Source organism: Nyctibius grandis, chromosome 7, assembly GCF_013368605.1.
Source record: "Nyctibius grandis isolate bNycGra1 chromosome 7, bNycGra1.pri, whole genome shotgun sequence".
In the NCBI taxonomy this organism is placed as follows: domain Eukaryota; kingdom Metazoa; phylum Chordata; class Aves; order Nyctibiiformes; family Nyctibiidae; genus Nyctibius; species Nyctibius grandis.
In genome coordinates, this window is record NC_090664.1 from 14,033,457 (window position 1) to 14,060,352 (window position 26,896).

Genomic DNA, 26,896 nt, shown 5'->3' on the forward strand with positions numbered 1-26,896 from the left:
GTGTCATGTATACATAAACCAGTATTGTTTAGTAATTTCCCCTGCACCTCCGCCTGTCAGTTTTTTTCTTTTGTAATGCTTGGTTGACTGATGCAGGTTTGATACGGCACACTGTATCATGTTTTGGTACAGGTATGTTGCAATACATGTATCTATTTTCTTTACAGAGACAGATAATTCTTTCCGTAAACTACATGTTGAGTAACTTTTTTTTTTTTAAAAAAAAAATTTGTAGTAATTGTTGGTATGTTTTTCCCCCATAGCTAGCAGGTCTAGTAACTTGTTCTTATGGTTTTGGATGGATGGCTTTATGTTTCTCAAGAGTGAAGTTTTCAAAATCTTTTGTCCATGGTATTGTTACTGCAAAACTGTTCAGTTATTCTTGTCTCGAACATCAATATTAATTGTCATGTTTTTACATCTTGTCTTGTTTCTAAATTAATGCATCTTAAAACTGTATTTATGCAGATGTGATGCTAAACACTAACCTGAAAGGCAGCATAGTTACAGCAGTTTCTTTTCCCCCAAACAGAGTGCAATAGAGTCTCTCTTTGGAGCCTCATTGACTGGGATTGCCTATTCTCTCTTTGCTGGGCAACCTCTTACTATTTTGGGGAGCACTGGACCAGTTCTAGTATTTGAAAAAATATTATTTAAATTTTGCAGGTAAGTGATGTTTCTATTAGCTTGATGCACTTTCTAACTTTCCTGTCTGTTAGAATAGCTATAATTGAAAGAAGTTGTGTGTTAGAAGTGGATGTCCGTGAAGATGTAAATGCAGTGGCAAGAAACTGAGAGATGGATGTGGTTTGGCAAAGCTGTGAGGCACTGGTGAGCCTTAATGAGAAAATAAGTGATAAGAAGTGGCTAGGACTTAAATAAAAGTTATGTTCTGACTGTGTGGAGATGTTGGCTTTGATTCTGCAGGGGTAAACAGGGATTGATCTGCCCTCTAGGAGAAAGCATCTAGGTAGTTCTGGAAAGATCATCCCCATGATGCTTCCCAAGGAAGGTAGTTGCACCTTCAATCCTAGAAACATCTTGCAGTGTTGCTTTGCTTTGATGGAAGATGAGGCACAGAAGTTTCTGCTTCCTTCAGAATTACCATTGATGATGAGAGAAGTGGTGAATACGTATAGAGCTTGGCCTCAGTATCTGTTTTCAAACAGAATATAGTATAGGTGACTTTTGGCTCAGTTAATACTTTTGTTTCTTTCTTCACACAGGGATTATGATCTTTCCTACCTCTCCCTGCGAACTAGCATTGGTCTCTGGACTGCATTTTTATGCATAGTGCTTGTAGCCACAGATGCCAGCAGCCTTGTGTGTTACATCACTCGATTTACTGAGGAAGCTTTTGCAGCGCTTATATGCATCATATTTATTTATGAGGCATTGGAAAAGCTTTTTCATTTGGGAGAAGTGTATGCCTTCAATATGCACAACGATTTGGATAAACTGACTTTATATTCGTAAGTATCAAGTTTCTATCTGTTAGTAAAATACATAAGGAAAAAGTTTATAGTATAGAGACATACCATTTATTAAACTGCAATGTGTGCCTCTCCTTGGAAGGGTAGGAGGAATGCTGGGGATGGAACAGACATGAGAAACCTCAGAAAAATTCTATTCAGGATGCTGTGGAATTGAATTTTCTGTTAATTATGGGTGGTTGGAAGGGATGAGGGGCTGTGACAATGCTTGCTTTAATTGCAGTTTTATTAAAGGTCAGCCTGGAGATTAAAGGTCAGAACAGGAGTTCTGCCTTGCCACTTCTAGAAGTCATGATAGCTTACCCCACCTGGATGAGGATTATTTCCAGGTAGCTGAGGCATGGAGAGGTTCTGCAGCTTTCACGTGCTATGAATAGGAAGTTAACATCTTTAAACAGTGTTGCTTTCTACTGTAACTGTTTCAAAAAAATACTTTTTGAGAGAGAAAATAATAGAAAATACAATACAGCCATATTTTTTTCTTTCCTAAGTAGAACTATTAGTTCTATTCATCACAGTAAATAGCAGTAAAACCACCAGTACAAAAATAACTTTTTTTTCATTTTAAGGAATGCAAGAAGCAAGCTATTTAGGCATATTTTTTTTTACATTTGATTTATTTCTGTGGCAGTTGCCTATTATCTACCTGTGGTGGGTTGACCTTGGCTGGATGCCAGGTGTGCCCACCAAGCCGCTCTCACTCCCCTCTTCAGCTGGACAGGGAGTGAAAAAGATGATGAAAGGCTTGTGGGTCGAGATAAGTACAGGGAGATCACTCAGCAATTATTCACACTCAGCAATCACTCACACTCTTCCCATGCTCCAGTGTGAGGTCCCTCCCATGGGAGACAGTTCTCCACGAACTTCTCCAGTGTGAGTCCTTCCCGTGGGCTGCAGTTCTTCACAAACTGCTCCAGTGTGGGTCCCCCATGGGGTCACAAGTCCTGCCAGCAAACCTGCTCCAGTGTGGGCTTCTCTCTTCATGAGTCCACAGGTCTTGCCAGGAGCCTGCTCCAGCGTGGGCTGCATGTGGATATCTGCTCCACCATTAACCTCCATGGGCTACAGGGGGAGAGTCTGCCTCACCATGGTCTTCACCACAGGCTGCAGGGGAATCTCTGCTCCAGCACCTGGAACACCTCCTCCCCCTTCTTCTTCACTGACCTTGGTGTCCGCAGTGTTGTTTCTCTCACATATTCTCACTCCTCTCTCTGGCTGCTGTTGTGCAGCAGTTTTTTCCACTTGTTAAATATGTCATCACAGAGGTGCTACCACTATAGCTGATGGGCTCAGCCTTGGCCAGCCGTGGGTCCGTCTTGGAGCCAGCTGGCATTGGCTCTATCAGACATGGGGGAAGCTTCTGGCATCTTCTCACAGAAGCCAGCTCTGTAGCACCCCCCACTACCAAAACCTTGCCATGCAAACCCAATACGCTACCTTTTAGTGCACAGCTGTACCACTTCTGCATTAAAAGAGTTTGCTTATACGGTGAAAATAGCATTGAGTTCTTTTCATACCCTGTATCTTGACACACTGTATTTTTTAGTTTTTGATGATATGCTTATATGCTGCTTTATGTTTTGCAGCTCAGTATGGAGTTCCCAAGCTTATGGTATAGTTTCATGAAATATGTTGAATTGGGTTAGCAGCTCACACCTGCCAGAGGGAGGAGATCCTGCTAACTGTTACTGAGAGAAACTGCTCATTTCACATAGTTTAAACCAAATCAAAAGTAAAGCTGTTCTTTGATTCATGAACAACACACAATTAACTGTCAATCAATGATCTGTACATTCAGGATCAGTATCAGCAATAGAGCAGATAAACCATAACACGAGACACTTAAGAAATACTAGTAAGAACCTACACAAATTAAAATTTTCTTCTCTTACTAATCCCCAGAAGTTCTAATTGCACACACACCAATATTTACCCTCCAGCCCCAGACACGTGGGTGTCAGTCACACACCATCTGTGAGGAGCACAGGTTTCTCTGCTAGTGCTCGCCTCCTGTTGGAGTTACGTGTCCTCCAGCTTTATTTGTTCCTGTATGGTTCTCCATAGTCTGCTAAGTCACATGCTGGTGAAGGAGCCCCCTGCGAGGTCATGTCCATACACCTGAGGTGGGAGTCCCTACTTGTTGCACCCTGCAGTCAGTCCCTAGTTGGAGGGCAGACTACTCCTGGCTGAGGCAGAGATCATGATAGGTGCAGGGTGACTTCTGGCAGTGTCAACCAGGTTTCGACTGTAGTGTTTCCACTCCCAAGATCTCTCCTCACTTCTACAAACATTCATGCTGCTTCACTACTTCCTTTCAGGATGATTCCTTTTTTTTTAAATTCCGAGTCTTTTTGTAGTTCCTTTGTTGCTATTTAATCGAGCTGATGGTCGTCCTCTTCCTCTTCAATGTGATCAACAAATATCGAACAACATCAGGCAAGCACCCTCTCAGACTGCTGCTTGCATTCTGTTCACACGTGGCATTTACACTCACTTTCCTGTCTTAATAGCTGTTCAGGCCATGTTGCCAGGAGTGGGGTATGGGAGTACGCTCACTTCCTAATTTCCCCCTTCCTCCTGGCTGCTCATCCTTCTGTTTCAGTGGCTCTGGGACCTCACTGGACTCCTTTGTGAGCATGTTAAATTCACTAATCTGGCAGAAACTGTACTGTAGGTCTGTAGGTCTTCTGACCCTTGCACCTGATGGTGTTTGGCTATGCTAGCACAGGCAGGCCATGAGGGTGGAGAGATGAAGGTATGACATTTCCTTGGTTTATCTCTGTGAGGTGTCACACATGTCTCAGGATGTGCCACAGACTTCAGCTTTGGTTTGTCCTATTTTTTTTAGTGTTTGTTTTTTCTTCCTGGATTCCTGCTTATCTACTTGGTGGCATCCTTTATCTTCATTGTATTTGTTGAGAAATTTGTCTGTCAGCCTTCCTTCGGCATGCTTGTTCATGTTACTGTCTTGACCAACAACTAAAGGTGCTTTCTTTTGGTCTTGTTGTACTTGTTTGAGTTTCTTTGTTTCTGATGATTCTTAAGTTACTCTGTTTGCAACTACCTTATAGGAATTACTGCTTTCCAATCTTCTCCTATTTCCTTTTGCTGTTATTCAGTTATCTGCTGTTATTCAGTTGCTGCTAGTATTCAGTTATCAAAAGAAAGTATATTTACTTCTTATTTTTTTGAGTTCCCTAAACATTCTGCTTTGCAAATCTAGATTCTTTTTGCCCGTGCACAGTTAGTGCTTTTTCTTTCTTTACCTTCACACTATCAGGATGCAAGTTTGCCCTTCCATGGTTCTTTGTTTTTCAGTATCTTGATGAATCTCATAGAAAAAGACTTATTTCTTGGTTATTATCTGTTTCTCTTCTTCTACATAAATGTTTACATGTAAAACTTAGTTTGGTGTACTTTAATAGCTTTATTTGAAAACATCTCGTTAAATCAGTATTCATTGTGTTGTGGGGTTTTTTTTACAGATGTGAACTTCTGTCAACCTTTCTGACAGAAAGGATTCTGCAGTCTAAGTTTGCAAACCAGTGCAGTAGAGAAGGGCACTTTTACTTGTTCAAAAGGTTATTAAAAATGCATGTATGCAGTTGCTTTAAACCTGAGCAGTTTATGCATTTGTATCTTCAGTTAGCCCACTGTGTACTCGAAAATGGTGTCTTAATTCAGGGTGACCAGTTTTGGGCATGTTAATCAGAAGGCATGCCAAATGCAAGATAAATGACTAACTACCAAAATTTTAGAAAAGTCTCAGAAATGTCTAGAGGCTAGTGACATGCCTGGTTTGAAAAAGAGTTACTGAAACTGTGTCATCTACACCAGTTTTTTAAAATGAAATAGTTTCAGTCTCTGTTTTCTCTTATGTTGGTTTGCAGTACTAATTGAAGTTTGAATCATTGTGGGATGTTATGCTGTACAGAAATCTGAAAACGTTAGTTTCTACAGTCATAGAAAACTATTTGCGCCAAGTTAGTTCAGTTATGTAGAAATCTTTATAAATAACACAGTATATGTTAGTATAGGGTTGTTGGAAGGTGGTCTCGTTTGGATTTTATCTTAATCTTTTAGAAGTCCGCATATATTACCTATTTTATTTTATTTTTCAGATGTCCTTCTATTTAAAAACTGGGAGATGTGTCATGTAGTTGAGTCAGCATCTTGCCTGCTTCTGGTTCTTTAAAATACATAAGTTTGGGTTTTTTTCTGGTCCAATTGGTTAAACCGCCTGAGCAGTCACTTCTTTGATTCTTCATTTCCCCCTACCCCCACCCCCCCAATAATCCGAGGTCATGTCATGTAAGGAGGTGTTTTGTACTCTGCTTCTTTCTTAGAAGGTTGGGCTAAGCACTGGTTTAAACTCTTCAGAATTTTTGAAATTCTTGCAAATTGCTGCATTTTGGCACATGTGGCTTAAAAGCATGTAAATTATTTTTTTTCTTCCTTTCAGATGTGTGTGTTCTGAGCCTGAGAAACCCAGCAATGAAACTTTGCAGGTGTGGAGGAGTATGAATAAGTCTGCGGAAAATATAACATGGAGTAACCTTACAGTTTCTGTGAGTATCTAAAAGCTATGTGTGTGTATATATGTATGTGTGTATATGTATGTACGTATAAAAAATAAAAACCCACACAGTACCAGTCTTGATTAATATTTTTCATTGGTTTCTTTCCTGATTTGAACCTGGACTGTTTTCTTTAAATGCTTAAAACCGTCATTGGTGGTGGTTTGGATGAGTGAGTCCATGGCAGTAAATGCTAATCTCATAAATGTCTGCTTCAGGTAGCCACTTCAGTCTGGTAGGCAGAACAGTTTCCTTTCTGAATTGCAGATGAACATGATGAGGTGAATAGACAGGAGATTGCTTCATTCAATCTCCTGGAAAGAATGAACAAATATTTTTAACAAGATTTGAAGATGGAATCTGCATTTAAAATGTGGTAGCAAACATGTTTCACTAGTTTGTTAGACATTGGTATAAAACTGCAACAGAATCAAAGAAACTACCTAAATATTGATTGGAAGAAAATAATTATTTGGAAAATGGAAGGTTAAAAGAAAAGGAGAAGAGATATTTGAAGGAATAGGCTTGAAAGCATTACCTTCTGAACTGGATATTTCGTAACAATATCTAATTTTATGGGTAGGTGAAGAGGAGGAAAATTACCTTGTGGAAGTGATACTGAAGGCTTTTAGGAGGAAACATTTTTGCTGATTAGTAGTTCCTTGGGTGGGATTCAGTTGCCTAAATGCAATTGTCTACAACCGCTTTGCATGCCCTGGCATCTGGTTTCCCCCTACATCTTGAATGATTTGGATCTGCTATAGGTTTTGTGTTGCATTTGCTAGCTGTGTGTGCCTACTTTGGCCATCTTAGGCTATCTAAAATGGCAGTAGATATCCGTGTATAGGCTCTTCTTATGTGTGAGCCTAGATGTTCACACTGATAGTAGAAGGTGTTTTGCACAGCAAAAATAACTATGAAAAACCTCAGTGCTTTACTAGAGTTTTAGCTGTAGTGGTTTCTGTGTACCACCAATGGTTCCTAGTCCACCATAATCACCTAGGGTGGCAATTTCTCTTGAACGTAATTTTTATGTTATATTTATTATTTATTTTATATACCTTTTCATTCTCTTAGGCATCTTTGGTCTTCTCAGAGAGACAGAACTGATCCAGGATTTGGTGGTGCTTATAATCAAAGTAGATTGTTAATGGGAAGAATTTTTGTCATAAGTTAAATTTTTGATAAATTAACCTGTTGAAAGACTAGGTTGTGGCACTGCTACTTCCAACTATTTGCTTTATTGGATTGTTCTTTCCTTGTACTCCGTGTGTCTACTTTAATTCTTTGCTTTGCATTTCAGTGTGCCTTTTGGATAGGGATCGTCTGACTTCGGTTTCTTTTTTATTCAAATTCATTATTTACGATGCTTTTCTACTTTTCTATAATTTTTTTTTCTTACATTTGGGTTAATCTCATTTTGTAAGAGTTTTTTGTAAGTGTTTTTTCCTTAATTGTATCAGGACAAAACAAAGTCGAGAATAAAGAGATGGGAGAAACTGAGATCTCTTTTTATGTTTGTGAGCTTGAAAGTTGATGTTGGGTAGTCTGTTTTTCTTGGGCTTAGTCCTCAGTCTTTATTTATGCGTTCAATCTTTTGATGTTTTGAGAAATAGAATAGAAATGAGGTGAACGTAAAGAAGTTGTTTCTTCTTGGGCACATCCCAGCATTTTGGCATCCTGAAATAAACAATGATGGATACAGTGGCTCCTCAGCACACATTTTTGGCATTTCAGGATGAGGTAGTGATGAAGGAAAGAACTCCCTTTTGGGGACTGTGAAAGTTCTCAGGTGTGTTTTATATTGAAAAGCTACAAGTTAGGTTGAATGTACTAAATGGATAAAACATAGAAATTTAAGGAGTTTTTATCTTTGCAGGAATGTTTAGAATTTCATGGTGTGTTTCGTGGATCAGCTTGTGGCCGTCACGGACCATATATTCCAGATGTTCTCTTCTGGTCTGTCATATTATTCTTTACAACATTTTTCCTCTCCTCTTTCCTTAAGCAATTCAAGACCAAACGCTATTTCCCAACTAAGGTAATTCTGATTAGAAGCTGTTTTTATCTTGTGATAAATACATTAATATAAATTAACAGTTGAATTTTTAAATTTTGCTTCAGAGCTTTTTATCGAGAGATTTCTTTTAAGACAGAAAAAAGAAATTAAAACCAGAAAATTAGCTAATAATTCTGAAAATTAAGATATTGGAGTAAATAAATTGGCTGCTGAAAATTCAGTGTTTACTCTCTACTTTCCTATAGTTACAACAAGGTGTTCTAAGCATTAGAAGACTTAAGCAGTCTGTCTCCCCACATTAATGGGTATTGTCAGGTATTGTTTGGAGGTATAATATTGCTGCTGTTTTCCTCACCTAGCTGTACAGAACAATTCATTGCTTTCCCCAAACTGCTGATGTATGAAGGGTTCTGAGTGGTTCCTCAGGGGATTGCTATTTCTTTATCCTTGGACTGATTTACACAACTTCTGCTAGTCAAAATGAAGTGATTAGATCTTCTCTAAACCTCAGCTCATCCCTGCAATGGGTTCCTAATGTTTATTAAAGTCAGCTTTGATAACCTGAATCTGTTGCAAATTATCCCTCTCCTATCTATTAAAATACCAAATTATATGAGTATTGATTTCGGAACAATTCAGTGATGCTATTGAATTAAGCTACAAGAGACCAGCTGTCATGGCCCAGCCTCCTGGTAGGGTTGAGAGGACAGGAAGATGAGGAGGAGTTATTTTAAGTCATTTGCTGCTTGCAGTAGATCGTTTTAAATAAGATAATCAGATGAACAGTTGTACAGAATACTTACTTCTGCAACTTCATGCTACGCTGGGAGGCAGCTTAAATTTTAAAATAAAAAGAGAAAATATGTACAATATTCAGTGGTGTAGTATAATATAGACTTCACTACTCTTAGAGGAGAAAATTGTCTTTCTATACACGCAAATTAGAATTATGAAACACCAAGAGTTACCACAAGTCTTTTCTTTATAGGTGCGTTCTACCATCAGTGACTTTGCAGTATTTCTGACCATAGTAATCATGGTTTTGATTGACTATCTTGTAGGAGTACCTTCTCCTAAGCTTCATGTTCCAGAGAAATTTGAAGTAAGAAATAAAACCTTTTAAAAAAACTTTTTTTTTTAAATGCTTGCAGTTTTATAGACAGTAGAACAATGGAATTGTATAGAAACAGAAATTTATCTTTTTTACTTACAATATAATTGATGAAGTAATCTCCCTTTTCTGTTTTGGATGTGTGTCATCTGACAGAAGAGACTATGCTTTATATTACAATATCACTGAAAAGGAGGCATTCTTTTGTGCAAATGTGCAGAAATGAAGGATTGGCATGGATTTTTTCCATATAATGTCACATTCACATGTAACAGCTAAACCAGTCATTTGGCCAAAGCCACTGGAAAAAAAATCTAAACACATATTTAAGAGACTGTTGATCTGTTCATTGCAGCTGTTTGTAGGAATAAAATCTGCATTTTATCTTAGTCATTTAGTTCTTATTGTTGATGTTTGTGTTTTTCAGCCCACCCGAAAAGACCGAGGGTGGTTCATAGATCCTCTTGGAAGCAATCCTTGGTGGACACTCTTGATAGCTGCTGTTCCTGCTTTACTCTGTACCATTCTCATTTTCATGGATCAACAAATAACAGCTGTTATTATAAACAGGAAAGAGCATAAGCTGAAGGTAAAAGTAGTTTTCACCAAACACTAATGTTGTGTAAGTCAAGTTTATTTTCAGATTCATTCTGCAAGTCTGTGAAACATTACCAACAGCTACTAAATAAATGTATATATTGACTAATAAAGAACAAATATAATTTTGTGGACACTCTCAAAGTATCTAACTTCTAGTTATCTGTTATTTATCAGCTAAGTCATAAACATGGTATCATATAAATAGAAAGTTTAGCAAATGATTTGTTCACTTCATTTTACAGAAAGGCTGTGGTTATCATCTTGATTTGCTCATGGTTGGTGTTATGTTGGGGATATGTTCTATCATGGGCTTACCATGGTTTGTTGCTGCAACTGTCCTGTCCATAAGTCATGTTAATAGCCTGAAAGTTGAATCTGAATGCTCAGCACCAGGAGAGCAGCCAAAGTTTTTGGGAATCCGGGAGCAGCGAGTGACAGGATTGATGATTTTTGTCCTGATGGGGCTGTCAGTGTTCATGACATCTGTGTTAAAGGTAAAAGACAGTTTTTCCAAAATGTTTGTATTTTCTTTGTACTTTTGGTTTTGATACTGTGATTTAGCATTTCATAATGTTAGGAAGTTTTATTATGTTAAGTAAAGTATGCCTGGACTATTTCTCAAATTGTCTTTTTTAACGACAGGTGTTAGTTGAATAGAAATGATGGGGAGAGATGTAAGAAAATGAAATGTGAGCAAGCTAGAAATGTAGTGAGTCATGAAGAAAGCAACCTTTATCCATGTTTCCTAATTTTCTTGCCAGCTATTTTTCAGTTTCTCAAGTCCATGTTACCTAAAATAGTTCTTCTGTAGTTTTTAAGTGAGTGCATAAGTGAAGAGAGAAAAGGAGGGTGATAAAGATATAAAGTTACTTGAGCAGAAGTAATATAATATAGCAGAAGAAACAGAAACATCTGGTTTAAAAAGTGATCATCAGAAGTGATGTTGTTTCACTTCTCATTCTTATCTTCAGCTTATTAAACTTCCTTTGATGTTTGAAGTGTCAAGATTATCACATGCATCATCATGGTGTGATAGAGATTTTGCAGGTCGTGTTGTGGCCTCAGTTTACACTTTGTCTCTTAATTTATACCCATAGTGCCCCTCCAAAGACTTTATTGGAAGAAAACCAATCAGTTCAGTTGGCTTTTTGCTCACATTTGAGTAAAATCTGTTCAACTTCTGCTTTGTTGTTTCAAATCCAATAGTTAAAAGGAGAAATGAAAAAACTGTCTTTTTGTTGCCAAAATAGCAGATATGGCATAAATTGCATAAATGCTTATGCCTTTAAAGAATTTTGTAAAAGTCTGTTTAAAGACAGATAATAAGTTATGTCACAAAAAGGTAGCTTCTAATGGCCATTTAAGTTTAGATAGTGGGAAGAAATAAACCTATGAACACACAGCTATAGTTTAGTAATTAGAGCTACATATTATAAATACTTAATAGTTGACCATTTGTATGTGTTAAAGAATGTAAAGGTCTGAAAACAATAAGGCAGTAGCAGTTATTAAAAATTAGTATTCAGATTTGAGAATCTCTGGTTTAAAAGCCACCAAGAGCTCAGCTGTATAATGCAAATGATCAGAATCAGAAATATTGAAGTGATTTTGTTGTTGCTCAAAAGCAAAAGATAAAGGTGCTGTTTGCTGAAGCTAGATGGTTACCCCATGTTTTAACAGCTGATTATTAGAAACTAATACTTTTCTTTTTTATGGAAGTAAGGGTAATAGGAATGGAATGATTACTATTTGCTCTTTATGATATGTTTTTCTTTTTCAATGTGAATAGCTATTATTGTTCAAAAGAAGGAAGCAAAACAAAGCCTTGCATCTGTAGGTTGCTGTGCTTTTGTTCTGTGTATGGATTTATACTGATATAATGCAGCAGAAGTTAACATAAATGAAGCACTAGCTTGTCAAATTACAGAGCATACAGTGAAGGCACTAGCTTTTACACACACGCATGCAGGCAGTAATGAATCCCTAAGGCATAGTTTTATTCCATGCTGTTTAAGTTTCAGTACAGGCTTTTGTTCAGGCTTGATAGCAGCAGTTTTTATTAAGGTTTAGAATTGTATCTTGACTGTTCTTTACTCGGAAGTTTCATGAGTTCAGGAGCAAAGAAAGCTTCGCTTGCTTTGTGTAGGCTGCAGAGGTTTGTTGCAAGTGCCAGTGAAATCAGTGGACAGATTCATTATCTTAGTAAGCTTTAAATTGATCTTCTTATTGGAGCAAAATTTAGCCCTGAATAATTAGCAGATTTTCATAGCTCACTAAGTATGGTGGGCTTTTTGTTTCCTCTGCTCTAGAACTGCAAGATTAGTGATCAAAAGTAAAACTTCATATGGCAATTTCATGAAGTTGATAGTATCAGTACAGTTCCTATCAGATAGCAACATAAAGCAGCACACTTAGCATTGATAGAAATCTTGGTTGCAACCTAGAAAATTGCATGAATGGGCTGTCAAGACTGAACTGCTTTTTTAATCCTGGTGATAGCCTTGTTAGCTCTAGATTTTTTTGCTGCTCAATGATGCATATATTTTCTCTATAAATAAAGAGCCTCAACTTTTACAAATTTCACTTAAATAAAATATGAAGTGAAAAATAACTTGGTCCGTGTCTTTCACTAATATGGACTGCTGTGTTATGCCATGTTGATTCCACAAGTAACTATGTGGGTGTTTTTTCCTCCCCAGTTTATTCCAATGCCAGTTTTATATGGTGTCTTCCTTTACATGGGAGTATCTTCATTAAAAGGCATTCAGGTAAAGTCTGATTTTAATGAGCAATTTTTCTTTTGTTTAACACTAAATGAAAAGGAAACTGTAACATATTACTTTGTGTGAGCAACAATAAAGTTAGCCCATACTGTCTGAATAGTATGTAGGATAATTTCCTGAGTGTCATGGTCAGATATTTGTTCTTACCATGTTGTGCCTTCACTTCTCAGTTCTTTTGCATTTATTCTTTCAATAGCATAGCTGAGCAGCAAATTTTCTGACATACTCTGAAATTTTGTAGTAGTAATGAGAGAAGGGGAAAAAACCCCAACCAAACAACCCCCAGCCCCGCCCCCTTGAAAGTTCAGTGTCCTTCATTAGTGTATTATTTGGAATTATCTTATGTTTCTGGAGTCCCCTAAAAATGTTCATTTCCTTCTGGAGGGGAAGAAAATAATTAACTGAAAGATGATTTTATTTTTCAATGCAGTTTTTTGACCGTATAAAACTGTTTGGAATGCCTGCCAAACATCAACCTGACCTGATTTATCTACGTTATGTGCCACTCTGGAAGGTCCATATCTTTACAGTTGTTCAGCTCACTTGTCTAGTTCTGTTGTGGGTGATTAAAGCCTCTGCAGCTGCTGTTGTTTTCCCTATGATGGTAAGTTTTCTGTTTTACAAGTTAGTAATTTTCCAAGAGTATGTGCATCGTCCAGGATCTCTTCAGAACGTATTTGGTGCCTTAAGAAAAAAGGGAGTGGGAAAGAAATGAATGAACCTGTAGCACAAGTTGTTCACTTTTGAAACACAAGGACTTGTCATTTCCTGAAAATAAGCAATTCAGTTGTAAATAGCTATTCGAAGTGGAAATTATTTAACTTTGTGGTAAGATAAACCTAGTACTACAAAAAAGGGTTTCAGCTGAAGATTCTGAATGTACTTGTACTGAATGTGTGTGTGCATTTTTGTTCATTTAACTAGTTTAATATAAATGATTCCATTTATGGTTCCCTTAAGGTTCTAGCGTTAGTGTTCATTCGCAAGCTCATGGATTTATGTTTCACCAAAAGAGAGCTTAGCTGGCTTGATGATCTTATGCCAGAAAGTAAAAAGAAGAAAGAAGATGACAAAAAGAAAAAAGAGAAAGCAGTAAGTGTGAAAACAGTCAAGTTAAACATGTTGTAAATTACTAGAAAATACTCAATGAGACTTAAAAGAATTTTGAGTGGCCTGAGCATATGACCTGATATACCAATACATTTTGAAATTCTTTACTAATGAGATTTAGTGCTAGAGGAACTATTACTGGCAATTAAGTTAAGGAAAAGTCACTGTTTCAATGATGCTATTATGAACTATGACTCTTTATTTGTGATTAAAATTAGCAAGCAAATTGGAAAGAAGCAGTTTTTAGCACAAAATTTTGTTTTCTTTATCTTTCATCAGGTTAGAAAGAGAGAAAAGGGAGAGGGAGAGAAAAGCAATGGAGCAGGGATCTTTACCCCACTTAAATTAATCACAAAACTGTTCATTGTATCAGGGACATTTTGCTTGTGTGTGTTTGCAGAGCTGTAGTTAAAACCAACTGCTAGTTACCAATAATACAGTAATATAGCTTGTATAACTTCTCTAAGTCTTACCTAACTGTACACCAGCTAGCTGAATTCCTTACAAAACTTGTAACATCTTGCTTCCCCACTCCCCCATCCCCCCTACCTGGGTAAAACAGTTCTAAGAAAAAAGGTCTTAAACTATATCTCCTACATTAAACTCCAGTACCTACAGGGAAATGCCCCTTACCCTGGTGGAAGTTAACTGTCAGCATGAGATACTTTTTGATTTCTGCTGCATGAGAAATTTTATAAACTTTTTCCTTGGAATTTACAGGAAGCAGAGAGAATGCTTCAGACAGGGGACAGTGAAAGTGTACACCTTGCATATGGAGAAGCAAATTTGGGTTTTCCTGTAAAAACTCTAAAATACAGGTATAATAAAATGTTGGTCTTTCAAGAGTTTTTGTATCATGTGCTGTAATTTTCTATATTAAGTCTGTTGTGTATGAGTTGAATTAAATGTTTTTCCCAAGCTTGTAACTCAGCCATGGTTAGGAAGTATGACGGTATATCTCATGGTGCTATAGTAGCATTTTTATGTTGCATTCTTCTTTAAAGCTGTGTCTTAATTACAAATTTACATGACCATCTTGAACAGATCAGATGACTCAGTTTCAACCAGCTGTACTCAAGGTGAAGAAGCTTCCTTGGTCAGTTTTCGTGGAATACTTGTGTGTTCCTGTGCATGAAATACTGAGTATTAAGCAACTAATAGCATCAGTTGAGCCATGTGTTTATCAGCCACTTGGATTTTTCAGAAAAAGTCTTGCAGTGCAAGTGCAGTGCAGTTCTTTGATGGTGTATTTAAGTCAGGGCTAAAGTCTATAATTTCTGTGATATAACAAAAATTCTTACAGGCAGCCATTTTTACTTTAACACGTCATTTTCTGAAAGTAAATGTGAGGACAGGGTTACTGGTTCTCTTCCAGAAAAGGAAGTGCTGGAATTTCACTGATGGAAAGTTGCTTCATCACTGAAACTTGTTTTGTCTCAGTATGTATCTCCCTTAGTGGGGATTTATTCAGTTTAGTTGTCAGGTATTCTGCAACTGTTCAACACACTGGAAGATGTGACACATAAAGAGCTTGGTAGCTTTTTTTGCCTCTCTATAATAGTAAGAGTTCCTAGGTTAAAAATTGGCTTTCCTGTTGGTCTAGGGTAGTGTCAGGTCTACCCTGATCTGAGTTGGCAACAGGCAGATTTTTGGATTAGACAGATATTCCTGCTGAGTACTATTGTCTACTCTTAAGAGCAGGCCTAATCAGACTTCAGCAACTCAAATGAAAATGCTAAATGCTAAAGCTTTTCTAAAAAACATCTGAGTGGCTAATTGCTCTCACAGTAGAGCTATGATTTCATCGACTGTGTGCATGTGTGTTTACAATATATATATCACTGTCTTGTATCTTGTGGGGATTCTTGAGGAAAAATGACTTGGAAAGATTTCTGTGCAATTTGAAGAACTCTTACAGATACCCTGGGGTAGATTCTGAAGCTTAAGTATGGAATAGAACAGAAAACATATCTACAGATGACACCCAAGTCTGCTGTACATATAAATGTGTAGAGGGCAAAGGGGGAAATAGGTTTTGAACGTTTACCGTATATGAGGGTGAACTTATCTTCTGCAGGACGTGGGGGGATGGTGGCAAAAAAATCTTGAAAAATGACTAGTAAGGCTCTGCAGAAAAAAAATTAACTTAAAATCTGTCTAGATATTGGGACTTCTAGATTTTTACTAGTTTTAAAACTAAACTGAGTTACCAGCTTCAGAATTTCGTTAACATCTGTTCTTTTGCCCTTGATTATTTCCTGGAAGCAACTTAAAGATAACTCTGATTTATGAAAGCCTTAGCAGAACAGTGTGGTTCATTTCATTATTTCTGAGCATGCAAAATAATTTCCTGAAGTTACAGGTAATTTAGAGATGAGATCTCTCTGAAATATTCTCAGTGTCTCAGTGGTATCTATGTGAAAAACTGTTTTAAGGTGCTATGTGATTAAGGCAGCGCTAGCGCGTTAAATTTTCAAATTTTTGTTGAAATATGTTTGTAAGAGATGACCTCAACTTGTGGCTGCGTAAATATTGAAAGAAGGCACAACTGATGTAAATGATGAGTGACAATAAGTATAATACTGTTGCAAGGTATTGAGTACTAACCAGAAAGTATGTTTGTTCTTTAGCATTGATCCCTCAATTGTAAACATATCAGATGAAATGGCCAAAACTGCACAGTGGAAGGCTCTTGCCATGAGTACTGAGAATGCCAAAGTAACCAGAGCTAATCTGAGGTAGCTATAATTACTCACACATTTTCTAACTGTGACCTTGTGCTTAGCAGCTAGTAACTGTACTTGTATTTCTTGAAATGGATCTCAAAAAAATGAGCGTATGTGGTTTGTAAATCTGCATTGACGTTTTACTTTGAGGAACTTGAATTTGAACTTAATTTTTGCTCTTTACTCTGAAGTTAAACAATTTCTATAAGGAATCCGAAGTATTTTATTAAATGTATTATTACAATTTTAAACTTATCTTTATTTGCTTAATACAATTGTATGCTACTCTGATGGGTGTAGGGTTTCTAAAAGCTTTACTAGGGTGTATATGAGCATGGGAATTGTTTGATCCTGGACATTACAAATGCCAGTGGGAATAAAAGGTAAGTCTAGCACTTTTGTTGTTGTTTTCGGCTACCCTAGGATCTGCCACCTGTTTTTGTGCACTGGTTGGCTTGTTTGTTTTTCCCCAGCTCATTTTTAATCTCTAAAAATTAAACCTGGCTCAAATATTATCTTCACTGGATATGAAATATACTTGAATGAAGTACCGGACAGATTAGGAGTCCTTGGTGTTATGAACATTTCCTGTAAGCTGACGTGCATCTTCTGTGATGGCCAGGAGCCTCTTTCTCAGTGAGCTCCCCATCAAACAAGAAAGTCTGTGCAATGAATCATTCTGCTATTCTATCCTGGTTTCTTCCCTGTCTGGCTGAATCTGTCAAGGGAAACAAATCAAGTCCTGTATATTAATATGGAATAGCCCAAACTTCCTGAAAGGCTTGTAGTTTATAGGGACTGGTATCTGTGGACTGTTCCATCACAGTGCAACTATTGCTTAGTAGTTTTTATGTAGGAAAGAGGGGAGAAGGGGCCTGGTTGACTCAGAAAACTAAGCTTATGCAATGCTGCTGTCTGTACATGCATCTTCTTTTGGTTGATCCTTTTCAGCTAAATCTGTCAAAGACAGGTTTCAGAGATACAAAATTGTCACGTTTTGTGTAAAATTACATCTTGGTGGAAGAGTTGGTGGTGAGGGAGTGTTCGTACATAATCATCCAAGCTATCGGGTACTGTTTAGCTTGCATCATGGAAACAGCAGTAGTGACTGGCCATTTAGCCTTTGTAATACCATCTATTCATTCATCATGTGCATTGCTCCACACTAGGCATGTAAGTATGCTTTGTTTTGCCCAGTCAGTAGGTCAACCAAGGGTGAAGAAGGAGACAAGGAGAGAACTTGGAGGTATTGTAATAGGAAAAGCTCAAGAGACTTGTTAGTGCAGGCACCATTATCAGTGAATCTTCAGCCTATATTGTTTAAACATTTTAAAATGTTTAAATAAATGCTTTAAATAAACATTTTAAAACCATTTTTTTAAAGCTTGAGTACCACACGAGCTAGACTGTCAGGAAGACAGATGACAGAGTATGTGTGTCAGTATACACTTATATTTTAACTGTTTTTTTTCTTTCATACTAAGTTCTCAGAAACCTGTTACAGAGTTTGTGGATGCTTCTAGTATGTTATCTGATAGACATTGAGTATATATGGCTTGAAGAGATACAGACCTGTATTTCTCTTTCCAGAAGAATTAAAATCTTTAGATATGACTTTCAGGAAGTTAGAACAACTCCATCTTGTGCTTTCCTGTTTCCTGAGTAGGTTAAGTTAGTATAAAATTACATGCAGCACTAGCAAATTAGGCTTCTGACCAGTTTGCAATGTTTTTTTGATCTACTTAGGTCATATTCAGTGTTCATCTGTTTTTTACATTTTGCTATAGGACATTTCCTTTTGTTTCCATAACATGCCCTGCTTGAGATTAGTATGGTAAAAACTGCATCTTGGAAGGGAACTTGCTAAAACTACAAATTGAAAATAAAAAACACTGGTGCCAGAAACCAGCTCTTGGAAGAGGCAATCTGATACTGCATGAATCTGGAAAATGTTAGAAGGCAAGACTTCCTTGAGCCTTAATGCAGTTGTTTGCTGTTTTGAGGTATTTGCTACCCTTTCTTGTATAATGGGTGCTGGAGAGATTTAGAGATGTCGTCACTGCTCAGTCAAAAGTAGTTCCCAGTAAATTTTTCATCTCAGTTCTGTTAAGGTTTTTCTGTGTAAGTCTTCATCTGATAGTATGGACAGATGTTTAGTGCTGTGGTTAAAATGGTTCCATAGGCGCTGCTATTGTCAGATTTATAGGTTTCAAATAGAATGCAGTTTGAAGCTAGCAATGTCTTTTGGAATTCCAGATGACATGTTGTGTGGGTTGGCATTATTTCTTAGAAAAGTTATATTTATAAAAAAAATATTTTTTAAATTTTTTTGGTCTTCTATGAACTGATCCAGATGACTTTTTCTTTGTCCTTCCACTATCTCCGGAGTCCAGGCACACTTATATTTTCTAAGGAATCCCAGAATTTTTCTCTTTGCTTGAATTTCTAATACATTTTTTTCCTTAAAGAGCAACTCCACAGATGTGTCATCTGTTCTAAAATTCATGCCTAGAGAATCCTCCCTCTTATGCTGTTCCAATTTCTCTTCTACTGTCCTGTAACTTCAGGATGTTCCTTTCTGTCCTTGGATAAGCCACTGTGCAGTGGCTGTGTCCCTAAGAGTGTCAGTTACTCAGGTGCCAGCCAGCCGGTTGTCTTCAGGATCTTACACTTGAATGGACACTTATGCAGATTTCTAATTATCCTCTAGTGTTTTTAGAAGTGTGGTTCTCCATTTTGAAAAGGCTGAAATGTTTTCCCAGTCTTGTATTATGAACAAAATTGTTTTCCTGCCCCATAATTAAGCAGTACTAATAATATTGCTTGTTACGTATTTTTGAGTATTTTTAACTAGACAGTTTTGTGGTTCTTGGATTGTTTTTTTTTTTCCCAAAAGACATTTTGCAAAACAATTACAAATCAGTAGAATCAGTAAAAGCAGTGGGAGTGGAAATGATATTTATAGATGAGATCTTGATGATTTCTCTCTTTAAGCTTGTATTGTTCCTATGAATAGTAGTTAACAATTACTAGAATATAGTAGAAATGCATCATCATAAAAGTATCCGTACATAAATACTTTCGACATTCATTATTTGTTAAGTATAAAATGTTTGAAAATTAACCTGTACTAAAGTGAACCAAACCTTACATTTCCCTCTTTGCTTTCAAACAGCCCTGAAAAACCAGAAAGTGTGAAAATAAATGTGGAAGGTTCACCTGTTATGAAATACTTGGATGCTGAAACATCTTTATAGAACTGAACCAAGGGGAATTGCGTGTATTTGTGTGTGTATATATATCACTGTAGGATATTATACCATTGAAGTGTGATTTCCAATTTAAGGAGCGACATGTATTTAATTCTGACATTGTTTAGGGCACTGTAGATACACATAATGAGAAGATTTTCCTACAAATACAATGAGTGGTAATCACACTTCGGCTATTTATTTTATTGGAAATTTTATTTTCATTTTTAAATAGGAATATTGTAATAAATGCATATTATTTTCAATAATCAGTATGTGCATAAAAGTTAAATCAGCTTTTGCTGATGATTACTGGTCCACATTGCTTAAAATTTTGCAATACCTCTGTTTATGATGTGCGCTACAGAAGTTTGTTTTCCATACAGGGAATTACTGCTTGTTTTTGCAGGGTATACTTTTTTTGTGATTTCACAGAACAAATAATGTGCTGTTGGCAAGAACTACTGTGTTTTATGTCTCTACTACATGCTAGTGTTTTCTGGATTCTTTCTCTCCTATTTTACAGAAGTGGCCTAGAACCCTCCATCAGGTGGTTAGTTAATCCTTAAAATACATATAAATACCTTGTTCTGCTACTTTTTTTTTTTTTTTAAATTCACTCTTGATTTTTCATCGTTGTCCAGTAGCAATATGAGCGCAGTAATTGTGTTACGGCTCCAAGTCAGTATTTGACGTTCTGGACACTCCATGTTTACACAATATAAATTGGATTTACAGACAGCAATTTGGTCTATAGGAAGTTACACATACTTACCACGCTAGTACTTTTGAGTTCTGTTGTTCCTGGTTTTACTTACATTTTTCCATTGAGTTCCAGAGTCTAACTTACTCAGCTCTCAGACTGAAACTTTAGACTATTTCATGTCCTCATCAGATATATTTCTTGCTTAATTAATTTTTTAATTTACTGTGTATTTGATTAAATTAGCTGTAGTTTAATTCTGTAATAGGTTTATGATCAGTATTATTTTATGGATTGCAAATTGCTTGTGGTATTTGTGTGTGCAATTCTGATCCTCTCCATTGTAAAGGGCATATATGATAGCACACCAGCTTATTTTTAAACGTTTTATTTATTTTAATTAGTACAATTTTTTATCATGTAAGATTAATGAAAAAAGTAAATATTCATTTATTAAAGTAAATGGGATTTTTGGGGGCTCGCTGATAAAGACGCAGTCAGTGCATTTATTGTACTTACATTTTCAAGTTCTAGTGTTTAGCATTATAATATTTGAAATAATAAGAATTTTATGTATAAATGAAAATCTTGATCACTTACCGACGCAGTTTCCATTATTAATATTTTTTGCCTTATGCCTTAGTTTTTTGGCTTTAATTTCTGAAATGATCTCTTTACATTCTGAATTGCCACCAGCCCTTTCTGGATGTATTACAGTGGCTTTAGTTGGAACCTGTGCTCACTTAAAATTGGAAGATACCATTTGCTTAATTCTGATTTTGGCAGAGTTGGGAGTTTTACCATGGACCACATGGTAAAATTCTCAACAACTGCAAAAGGAGCTGATTCTGGAGGAGGGCAGAGTTCATCTGAAAATACCACTTGAGGTGGGATTTTGGTGCTCTTCAGCCAAGTGTCACTTGGAGAGAAGGTAATTGTATATTACAAAAATAAAGCAATCAGTGGGAATAAATAGAAACATTTAAAAATAGCATTTAAGTTACGTGGACCGTTACTGTTCCCTTTAAATGTAATTAAATAATGTTGTTGTTTTTTTTTTTCCTTTTCTTTTTTCATTTGGCTGAATTCCGAGAAGACAGTTTAAAGAAAGTAAATCATAGTGTACAGCAATACAAATAATGCTATCCAAACTGTCATAACAAAGGCTCAGGTCAGTGGCAAAGCGAGTGGGGTCTGCATTACCAATTTGACTAGTACTGTATAATGACCTGTATGCATGTTCCTTTATTCTTAGATAATGGTGTAGCTTGTGCCTTAGCTTGAGTATGTGCTCTTTCAGAAAACACCTGTGTTTTCCCTCTAGTCAAACTGAGTTACAGTAAAACTGTAGCAGATGGTTTCCCAAAACTTTCTGCATTATTAAAAAAAAAACAAAAAAACAAAAAAACCACATCTGCACAACAGTTGTTGACTGCCAAGTAGCTCTTGCTGAATCAGAGGGAAGATACTTTGGGCAGTTTACATAGCATTATCCAGAGTACATTACTTCTGTACTAGTCCTCCCAGTAATATTTTACACTTCATGTTCACAGTCCTGCAACAATTTCCAAAGACCAAAAAAATTACTATAAGCCTCTTAGATTTTTAACTCTAATGTCAGAAATCAGGGTTCCCTGGTGCTGCGCACCCTGTATCTGGCTTCTACTTCAGAAGGGTTACGTTTTGGTCAATAGTACAGGAAGTGAGTATTTTCTAGAAAAGTTGAAAGGAAACAAAACCAAAGCCCCACAAGTCTAATCACAGTATTCATTTAATTTTAATTGTGTAGGTATTTTAATCAGTGCCAGAAATGCCATGACTTGCAAAGCAGTTTACAGTGACCTTTAGTTGCAGTGTTCTTGGCCAGTAGCATGTTACGCTTGCACTTTTCCCCCATATGAATAGAAAAAGATCTGGTATTAAGTGCATAAAACCCCACTGATAATCTATGGTTATGTGATTCGCTGCTCACACCTTCTCTGCTTTAAAATCACACATAGTATTAAAGTAAAATGGCTAAGGATTAGTTTCCTGTATGTAGATACACGTTTTGCCTTAATGGATGCAAAAGAGCAGTGATAATGGCTGTGCACTGATTTTTTTCATAGGGGTTAAGCCCTGTAAAAACTACGCCAATGTTATGTCCATTCCAACAGTTAGAGGAAAATAAACAGCCCTGCACTTTTTTTTTAGATGCCTTGGTTTCCTGGAATGGAGCTTAGTGCTACTGTGTATCTGGCTGCAGAGCCACCTCAGGAAGTCCCTCTTCCCCCCCCCTTGCCCCCCCCCGCCTTTTGTTTTGTTTTCTTCTTTTTCTTTTCGTAATTTATTTATAAATATGAATGTTTACATAAAGTGTAGGTCTTAATTTTGACCACTCCATTGAAATTATCATCTAAAATATTTCACTTAAAATGCAGTCTCGTGTTTAAATTATATTCTACAAAACTCATTCTTAGTATTTTCATATGTATTACAATGGCACGCTTTTCATTCTGTTTACATATGCCCAAGTTAATTATACTTTCTTCCTAGAATAATTTTGCAGCTATCACGTAATATCTTACATGATTATTCAGTGAAAGGTTCCAAATTGCCAAGTTTGTCATAAAACCTGTTAGGGTAGAATTTGGTGCCCTAAGTGGGAATTTTTCAACCAAATGTCTTGGCCATTTTTTATACGTTTAATGTAAGTTCTCCCATGACTTAACCGTTTGCTTCACCTGCATCTCTCTCGTTATATGGTAGCTTCCTAATTTGTGCCCTTTGCAAAGGCAGGTTCGACAGGCTATAAAATACACGTTAGAAATTGGTGTAATGTCGCGGAGCCTGCACCATTTTAAAGGGTTGCCTTGTTACATATGTTCTGTAAATCTTTAAGATAAATGGTTCATGATTTTCAGTTCACAAATGTAGTCTGTTAGATGAGTGCCACAATTATTTTAGGGGTTTTTTTTTACTTTATATGATTAGTAATGTTTTAATTACTCATCTAGGTCAAATTAATTATCAAGTACAGTACAAACGTGTGAAATACTTTGTTTATACCAACAGTAATTTATTTTATGGCAAATTTTAAGACTAGAGGTACACAGCTTTGAGTCAGTGTAAAAGTAGTGCTATAAATAAAGCAAATTGCTTAGTAATTTTAAGTCAATTTTATTTTGTAACTTTTTTAGTGAACACTTAATAGGACTTCGTAGTTGGCATTGAAGTTGAAGACACTTTCATATTGGTTTTAGTACCTGTTGACATTTATTTGGAATAATGAGTGAGTTTGAAAATCAATACTTTTCTAAATGATTTTATTGGCAAGACAGATCATTTATAGTATTTTTCTTTCTATTGTTGCTGATACTCCTGTGCAAAGGTGTCTTCCAGGGTTCAGCATCTGTAGCTGAACTACAGTTTAGATTTTTAAACTGATTATTTGAAATGTGATTGCATACCGTACGGTTCGAGTTTTTTATGGCTGCTTTTCTAATTACGATGGTGTTTTCTTACTTTATAACAAAACCCAAAGCAAGTGAAAACATTATTCCAAACGTAGAGTCAATATTCAGTTTATACAGAAAACACAACTCTCAGACTTGTCTTCACTGTGAGGGATCCAGCCTTTGTTGTTTTAATTACTGGTAGAATAAAATTATCTTTTGTAACGTTTCAGAAAGTTGGTAAAAGCAATAAAAGTCTACTGAACTGTATTAAGGCTTCTTCTGTTTTTAGTGTCTGCGGGCAGGGGCCGCTGGGTGCTGCGGTCGGACCCCGCAGCTTGCGCGGGGCCACGCGCGAAGAGGCCGTGGGGCGGAGCGGCGGCGGCCGTGGGGCGGAGCGGCGGCCAGGGGCGCTCCCCGTGGCGGTTCGGCACGGCGGGGGCCGCGGGCGGCGGCTCGGGCTGCCCTCGCCCGGGGCTGGCGTCCCCGTGCTCATGGCGACGGCCACCGGCATCGGCCGTCGCTAGGGAGCCTGGGCGCCGCAGAGAACGGCGGCTTGCGATTGGCTGGCCAGCCCGGCTCTTTTCGAAGAAGGTGGGACGCGATTGGCCGCGGGGGGTGTCTGTTCCCGGCGGACGGAGCGCCGCCGCAGCCAGACGCGGGGCGAGGGCGAGCGCGCGCCGCGACGTGAGTGGGACAGGGCGGGCGCGGGGGGGCACGCGCGACACGAGCCGCCCCAAGGGAACCCGCGCGGCTCCCTCAGAGGGCGGCGGGCCGGGCGCGAGGGGAGCACCGTCGGCCTCAGCGGCGGGGCCGGCTGTTGCCCGCTCTCCGCAACCGGCCTCGCTGAAGGCAGCGCAGCGCCTCCCTGCCCCCCGTGGCAGATCGGCCCTCGCGGACTCGGGGGGCCAGGGCTGGCGTGGGGAGGGGACGAAGAAGCCAACAAAATTAGGCTTCTCTATTCCCAGCGTGTCACGGTTTTGTCACGGAGTTACCGGGTGATCACATACTGCAGCCATGGTATAATGAAGCCATGGAGACGTAAAGGTTTCAAACTTAATGTTAAAAAAGTCAAAACGTAATGTTAACATTTGGCAATGCATGTAAACATGCAGCTTGGTATAAAACACTTAAAAAAAAAAATGAAGTGCTGAGCCAGGCCTCTTTAGTCATGAATAAGATGTGAAAATGCCAGGGAATCTCTGTGCTTCTAAATGAAGCCCAGTTTGTGCAGTGTGCCGCCTGCCAGCTCAAGAGTGCATCTCAGCCCTGCATCTCGCCTCACAAACTAGGAGTAATGCCTCTTAAAGAAGGATTGCTCAGCCCCCATCCCTCCCCCATTCCTTCCAATGACGTCTTCCCCAGCTGTGAGCCTTCAGAAGACTTCAAACAACCTCTCATGATTCCCAGAGGCTCCAAGTCGCAGCAGTGCAGTTCCCTAAAAAGGTCTGCCTGGTAGTGAGGGCAGAGAGGATGAATTTCACAGAGCTGCGTATTACCCTTGTGTTGGTACAGAGCTGCTCGCCAGACCTCAGCCTCTTTTTTTTTTTCACATCTGTGAACTGCAGATTAACAGGGTAGATTTAGGCAGAATCTACAGATAAAAGTTATGATTTGTGAAATAACCCAGAGACTTGCATTACATGAGTCCAGGAATCTGAGAATAGGCCTGGCCATTTATGGAACTGGGCTGGTGCAGAGGGAAAAAACCAACAAAAAAAGCCCAAACCAGCAGTGGTTTGAATAGTTCGATTTGTTGGAAAAACAGGAACCTCTTATTGGATCCTAGTTAATCTTCAGAGAACTTTCAAAGAAGTTATTAAACAAAATAAAATTTGATGTAAATATATACATGTGGAAGTTTTCATGTGTAGCAAACATGCAGATTTCCATATTGATTCAGTCAATAAAATGTGTAAGAAATATTCTTCAAACATTGTCTTTATGGATTCATCAGTGTAAAATTTCCTAGACACGGGCTGTGACTGGTGGTGACCCATCCTTCTGGCCGCTGTGCTTTCTGAAAGCAAGAGGGGAAGCGGTCCGGAGTTTCCTTTGTTTTCATCAGACTGGAGAAGAAATACCTTTTGGGAACTTTTCGTCATCTTTTATGCTTCCTTTGCCATTTCTATTTTAACAATAACATATTGATAATTGCTCTTTCAAGGAGTGAATTTTCATCTGACCTCATATCCAGCTTACGGTATTAGACACATTCCCATCTAGTAACCGCATCAAAAGTCTTATTAAAGCCAAGATATATCTACTGCTTCTTTATCCAGCTTAAGCCAGTTAACCTTCTGTGTATAATTAGATAGTGGAACTCAGCCACTGGAGTGATTAAGAAAGGAGTTCAAGGGTAAATCAAGCAACTAATTGGCTTACAAACTATCCATATCCGGTAGTTATTGCTAATAAAGATTATAACGAATGTAAGACATCTTTTTGTGTAAGAGAGTTTCTAACCGTTACACTGTAGTTTGTGGTGGTAGATTTATCCTCCAACATGTCTTTGTGTTTTTGTTTATTTGAGGGTTTTTTTTTTCACCTTCTGAAGCTTTATGTGTTTGTGTCATCTGAGACAGATACTAGACTGGGCCACAGATCACGTCTGGGGTGGTAATTCCTTTGTCTCCCATTTCTCATCATGTGAATTCTTTAATTTCTGACAGGGTTCTTGGAGCATCTCTTGTCCTATCCTGAATGCCAGCACTATCAAAATGCATCTCTCTTCCTATGTAATTGAATTAACATAACTGATTAAATGTAATTATCCTCAGTTAAAATGAATTAGTTAATATTGCTCTAATTTCAGTGTTTTAAATGGAATTGAATAAGACTGTGCCGTAAAGACATTTTCCTTTCCATATGTTTCTGTTCTTTTAAAAAGAGTTGTCTGATCTCAATCTTTTTCTGGCACAACCTAAGTGGAATGTGAGTGTTGTTTGGTTTGTTTCTTATACATTACTCATGGGGATGGCTTAATAGCTGGGGGATAGTTATGAGGCTAGTTAATAGCTGGGCTCCATGGAAATTTCTGCTGGCACGAGTAAAGAAGAAACACAGGGGTGAGAAATTATTCAGTGAT

At 37.8% G+C, this 26,896-nt stretch overlaps 1 protein-coding gene across 7 annotated transcripts in view; it reads left to right on the plus strand.

The window, feature by feature from the left end:
• Window positions 1-24,078, plus strand: part of SLC4A7 (solute carrier family 4 member 7) — a 100,409-nt gene extending 76,331 nt beyond the window's left edge. For 5 of the 7 annotated variants that reach the window (XM_068405023.1, XM_068405027.1, XM_068405024.1 and 2 more), the window contains 13 exons: window positions 533-666; window positions 1,227-1,472; window positions 5,956-6,061; window positions 7,950-8,111; window positions 9,079-9,192; window positions 9,629-9,790; window positions 10,044-10,295; window positions 12,501-12,569; window positions 13,015-13,188; window positions 13,545-13,676; window positions 14,415-14,512; window positions 16,325-16,432; window positions 19,596-24,078. In XM_068405023.1, coding sequence (XP_068261124.1) covers window positions 533-666; window positions 1,227-1,472; window positions 5,956-6,061; window positions 7,950-8,111; window positions 9,079-9,192; window positions 9,629-9,790; window positions 10,044-10,295; window positions 12,501-12,569; window positions 13,015-13,188; window positions 13,545-13,676; window positions 14,415-14,512; window positions 16,325-16,432; window positions 19,596-19,677 — 1,839 coding nt within the window. In that variant the 3' untranslated portion in view covers window positions 19,678-24,078. The remainder of the gene's footprint in view (window positions 1-532; window positions 667-1,226; window positions 1,473-5,955; window positions 6,062-7,949; window positions 8,112-9,078; window positions 9,193-9,628; window positions 9,791-10,043; window positions 10,296-12,500; window positions 12,570-13,014; window positions 13,189-13,544; window positions 13,677-14,414; window positions 14,513-16,324; window positions 16,433-19,595) is intronic. The other 2 variants (XM_068405026.1, XM_068405028.1) reach the window with 1 other exon arrangement.
• Window positions 24,079-26,896: the final 2,818 nt, after the last annotated feature.